This window comes from Apium graveolens, unplaced genomic scaffold, assembly GCF_009905375.1.
Source record: "Apium graveolens cultivar Ventura unplaced genomic scaffold, ASM990537v1 ctg2914, whole genome shotgun sequence".
NCBI classification, from domain to species: Eukaryota; Viridiplantae; Streptophyta; class Magnoliopsida; order Apiales; family Apiaceae; genus Apium; species Apium graveolens.
The window spans coordinates 92,449-98,297 of record NW_027417848.1 but is presented as its reverse complement, the minus strand read 5'-3'; the positions used below and the strand labels follow the sequence as shown (position 1 = coordinate 98,297).

General features: G+C 31.5%; 1 protein-coding gene across 1 annotated transcript; it reads left to right on the top strand.

The window, feature by feature from the left end:
* The first annotated feature begins 1,134 nt into the window (after positions 1-1,134).
* LOC141700789 (uncharacterized) lies at positions 1,135-2,295 on the top strand. The gene is made up of 2 exons (XM_074504473.1): positions 1,135-1,796; positions 1,874-2,295. The coding sequence occupies exons 1-2, from the start codon at positions 1,525-1,527 to the stop codon at positions 2,061-2,063; spliced, it is 462 nt and encodes a 153-aa protein (XP_074360574.1). The 5' UTR covers positions 1,135-1,524; the 3' UTR covers positions 2,064-2,295.
* The last annotated feature ends 3,554 nt before the right edge of the window (positions 2,296-5,849 follow it).

Below are 5,849 nucleotides of genomic sequence, written 5' to 3'. Positions count from 1 at the left end.
CGTTGAAGGTCTTTAATATCAGTTGATACAACTTCACTTATACAAAATTACATGGCATGAAATATTTACAATTAGCCCTCCAATTTGCATATCCACTAGTAGTCCACATGACTGATAATTTTCCATAATATCTAAGAATTACAACTTAAATACAGAGAATGAAATGTGCTACAATACTAAACTTATTTCTAAGTAAAGCTACTCCTTCAACGGATAGCCAGAATGGTCTTATCCGTTGAGGCTACAAATACTAGATATCTACTTAAGTGTTTTATTTAACTTATCATCAAACTAATATACATATTCCAAACAGTAGTTGAGGTGTTATGAAATTAAAGTTTAGGGTATGAACTATAGTTTAAGTTTTCGATTATATTGCATTTGTTTTTAGTGGAACTGTATGGATGTAAAAATTGTGAAAGAAAAGAGTGCACATAAAAAATCAATTAATTCAAATAATTAAATTTAAATTACGTTTACCAAATTGAATTTAGGGGTTTCCATACCTAGAATGTTCCTTATATTCAAAATAAATATTAAAAAATCCAACCATACGAATATTAAAATAAATTCAAAAAATAATATATGAAATTTTTTAATATTTTTTAATCGTTAGACCTTGCTTTTTTTAACCAATAAGATACAAACTAAATTTCACCACACTAATATTGGTGGAATTTATGATAAAATCAGTCAAAATCATTATTATATTTTTTTTCTTAAAATAATGTATTGTTAAAATAAAAATTTCTAAAATTTTATTTCTAGCTAAAAATAATAATATTAAAATAATTTACAAAAAAATAAGAGATAAATTATAATAAGTAAAATATTATAATGGGTAAAGGCTTAATTTATTCAAGTCCCGCCCATTGTTAAACAAACCCGAGTTATTTATCATTTTTATATAAAACCATCACAAACCGAAGCTATTAGTATTAGTTGTGGCCTCCTGCATCTCCGATCTCTCAAACCCTCTATCGACTCACATATCCGTGAATCTCCACACCCGTTCACCCCTTCACTATTTACATTTTTCTCCCAATCAGGATACGGACGTTGACAAGCTCCCCAAAATCTCAAGATAAGCTACCAAACTCATCTTTCTTCATCTTCACTCCCTTTAATCCACAACCCAAACAAATCCATTTAAAATCTTTTGAATCTAGTGTGGGTCGTAGTCGAAAAGCGTTTTGACTCGGTAAGTTCATTCAAGATGTGAACTCATCACGTAACTCGGTAATTGACTCAGCCCAACACTTGATTTTGATAGTTCTTGCTTATGTAGTAGAAGGGGTTTATTATTTTATTGAATAATATGTTTGGTTAGTGAAATCAGGCCCAATTGATGGTAAATGTTTGATATTTATGCAAAAGATTAGTGCTTGATGCGAGTTTCTTGGGTTTTTTGGGAGTGCTGGGCTGAAAATTAGGGATTTGAAGAAGGTTAATGAGGATGGGAGGTGATTGGTTTCGAATATTCGGGTTTCAAAAGTGACGGGGATTGCGTGTGTGGACGACAGGATGAGGTTTAATAGGATTTTGAAGTGTTATGAAGGGACGCATAATTTTCATAATTTTCCTTCTAGGATAAAAGCCGAGGATCCGTCTTCTCACTGTTTTATTGTTTCGTTTAGTGCTAATGAGACTGTTATTGTTGATGGTATTGAGTTTGTTAAATGTGAAGTTGTGGGGCAGAGTTTTATGCTTCATCAGATTCAAAAGTTGATTGGTTTTGAGGTTTTGGGGATGAGGAATATCGTTCCTGAGTCATTGATTGAAATTGCTCTTCGGAAGTGAGTGCTTGAATAAAAGAGTTTCTGTTTTTGTGTTTTGGGTGTGGTGTTCTGACCATTGTTTTGATTAACTGCAGGGATATTAATATTACTGTTCCTATGGCTCCTGAAGTTGGATTGTATCTAGATGAATGCTTTTTCACGTCCTACAAAAAGAAATGGAAAGAGATTCATGGAGAACTGTCGATGAAAGATTATGAGATGGAGGCCGAGGAGTTCGAGAACAAGAATTGGTTTGTCTTGCTGCTGGTCAGGTACTATTTGTGATGGGTGTGTATGTAAATATGGGGCTTTGGAGCGCGTTTCTTTTGGAAGGGAGATTTTGTAATTCAAGTCTCCTAGTATTATTACTCGGCTGCAATAATTTAACATCATCATTAATATCGCAAGGACGAGTCATTTCTGAAATTTCACACCTCCGAATGTTTGTGATTGGTGTGTATTCTATATTTGTGGCTTCTTTGTAATAAGTTTTGAGTTGAATTGGGTTACCGGAATATGCTCGGAATCTTGGCAAACTCACTGGATTTTGGAAATTTTCGAACTTCCAGTGAGATTTTTTTAAAAACTGGTTTTAATTAATTCAACCGAAGGTGGTTAAATTTATAATCCTTACTTTTGATTGAATAAGGTCAAATTTATGTTTTGGGCGGTTGTTTCAAATTTTTTCAGAAAATTAAAATTTTTGTGCGGGATTTTTAAATTTTAAGAGAAAATTTTAAATTGACTGTCCGAGGTCGAATTTGGGCAGTCAAATTTAAGCGGTTGTATTCATCTGGTCGTAATTAGCCGATCGAATTTAGTTAAATACGACCGAACTCCTAAATTCGACTCCCTTTATTACAACCGATTCAAAATCGGTCGAATTTAGTTAAATTCGACCACGCACGGGTGAATTAAGATAAATTTTACCGATTTTTTTCGGTCAAATTTAGCCTTTTTTCTTGTATTGGTAGCATTGAAGTTGTTGATGAAAATGTAGATCCCACCAGACGTTTGGTGGAATTTCATGCATATCATACGTCATGTCGTTAATGATAACATACGTAGTAGAGTACTTGTAAGATGAAAGAAAGTATATATGAGAGTTTTTATGAAAATGATTTGAGATTATGTAAATCAGTTCCTTATATAAAATGTTTGACAACAGAAAAGAACTAACAAGAACAACTTAGAATTATCATTCATAATTACTTTATAGTCATCTCGAGGAACACAAAAAGGTTGTCTCTTAGAATTCTTAGATTCGTCTTATTCAAAAATTGACAAACCGTGTAGTACTTAATAAAATAACTTGAAGTAATTTATAATTATGCACACATAGCAATAAAACAATTATTATATTTGAATGCCCGCACACAAATCAAGACAAACATTATATAATCTCATAATAGAAAATGAGAATTAAATCAAACATTCTTTTACAAGATATACACATTTAGTTAAGAATGTACATATCGGGATTTAGAAGATTTTTATCTGTTGAGTATTAGTTTATCCAAGCGCAAGCAACCAAATGCACCTTCTTTTACAATGATTACTCATTGCACTTCCCAAAAATCACTTAATTTCTTCAAATAATACATAAATTCAAACCATCAAGTCATAAATATTAATGACACATAAATTCGAGAATGTGAATTAACTGAAGGATAAAAGGGAGCTCAAGCAATTGAGATTTAAGTGACTTGTTGATTTATTTTGAAAGCAAAGTACATTCGACAAGTAAGACAAGTGAACAATTAGAGAGCAACCTTTTAAGGTTTCAGTTGTATATACTCAATTATAGAATATGTATGTTAAATAGACTAAGAATAACTTTTTTTAGGAAAAGGAGTATCACTTTACAAAGTAGGTCAAGAGATATGTGGATTGAGCCCAAATAAATATCCAACATGAGGGGCTAATACAATAGACTAACTAATAATCATGAAGAAAAAACAATTATGAAGTATACATGATTAAAATAGTCATAGAAGTAAAATATAGTTTTCATTCATTAAGCATAATTTACATAAGTTTTAGAAACTTAACGATTCATTTGGTAACTTATCTAACCGTTTTGAGCTAGTTAGATCGTCCTTGAGTGGTTCCGCTTCCTTCTTTTTTTCTGCCTTTTTCTTGAGGATTATTGATATAGTCATGAGCAAATCCAATACAATAAGTTCATGTTCCTCAAATTCCTATGCCTTTTCTCATTGTTTTGTACTTCTTTGAGATGCATTGGTAGCATAGAAGTTGGTGACAGAAATTTAGATCCCACCAGATGTTTGGTGGAATGTCATGTATCACATATGTCGGTCCCGGTTAATGATAACACTACTTAATAGAGTAGTTGTAATGAAAAAGTCCATGAGACTTAAAGGATTAAAATTAGAAAAAGTATATATGGGAGTTTTTATGAAATTGATTTGAGATAATATAAACAAGTTGCTTAAATAGAATGTTAACAACAGAGAAGAACTAAGAATCACAACTTAGAATTATCATTCATAATTACTTTGTAGTCATCTCAAGGAAACCAGAAAGGTTGTCTCTTAGATTTCTTAGATTCATCTTATTTAAAAATTTACACACTCTATAGTACTTCATGAAATAACTTGAAGTAATTTATAATTATGCACACATAGCAATAAAGTAATTATTATATATAAAGGGTACTTTGTCTAGTGTGTGTCCATGTGCATATTCTAAGCAATAAAATTTATAATTTTGGTGCATTTTGATTGGTGTGGTTGTTGTGACTACACCGGTCCACCATTATAAAGAAGTATAAACAAATCAAAAATGAACTAATCTTATAGAATTTTGTGCTTAGCATATGCCCATGTGCACACCACAGAAAAACTGGAATATGAATGCTCGCAGACAAATCAAGAATTTTTTTTTATAATCTCATAATAGAATATGAGAATTAAATCAAATATTCTTTTACAAAATATATACATTTAGTTAAGAATGTACCTAACGTGATTTAAAATATTTTTATGTGTTGAGTGTTAGTCTATCCAAACGCAAGCAACTAAATGCACATCCTTTTGCAATGATTACGCATTGCACTTCCCTGAAATATGTTAGTTTCTTCAGATACTACACAAAATCAAACCATCAATTCATAAATAATAATCACACTTAAAATCTAGAATGTGAATTAACTTAAGGATAAAAGGGAGCTCAGACACTTGAGACTTGAGTGTCTTTTTGATTTACTTTGTAAGAAAAGTACATTGGACAAGTAAGACAAGTGAATAATTAGAGATCAACCTTTTAAGAATTCAGTTGCACGTACTAAATTATAGAATATGTAAATTAAATATATAAAAGCTTTTTATACTCAGTGATTTAATTTTAAATTTTTAACTAAAAATCTGGTCTGCTGAAATATTTAGCATATGCGTATACACATCATGTACACACACATATACTGCACCTCGTTCTCCTTTTGACACATCCTTTTACTCCACCAATGTTTCCTCCTGGAATGGCCTTATAAACCTTCGTTTCCCAGCAATGACGCATCACTTTAACGCTGCACAACAACAAAACTGATTTTCTGTTCCCTGGTCTCACCATTTCCGTCACTGTACTATACTCCTACTTCATTCATGGCTTCTGTGTTGCTTACTAACTCAACTACATTTTGTTATTCTTTATCACAACACCTTCTCATGTCCTCTTGAATCGATAATCTCTGATACCATGTTGAAATTCACTAAATATAATAATAAGAACAACAATACAATGCAGAAAAACTAACACTTATATTTACAAACCCGGTTGCACTTAATGACTACATTGTGTTCTCTCGTGACTTTTTTTTATAAAACTGAACCTTTACATTAACTTATAAAGCTAAATCCAACCCAAGGTGGTGGCTTGAAAATAGCAAACTAACCTAGCTAGTTTATCTCCCCTACTCCTACAAATTCAAACTAGGTCCTACAAATACTTAACTACGTTACATGACCAGATCACACCTATACATATAAAGTATTACACGTTTATATTATTTTTAACATTAAACATAAATATAAACCCAAGACCATCACCTAA

Coding starts and splice junctions, on each gene's coding strand:
- LOC141700789 (XM_074504473.1), top strand. CDS start 1,525: ATGAGGTTTAATAGGATTTTGAAGTGTTATGAAGGGACGCATAATTTT. Junction 1,797..1,873: donor ATTGAAATTGCTCTTCGGAA/GTGAGTGCTTGA, acceptor GATTAACTGCAG/GGATATTAATATTACTGTTC.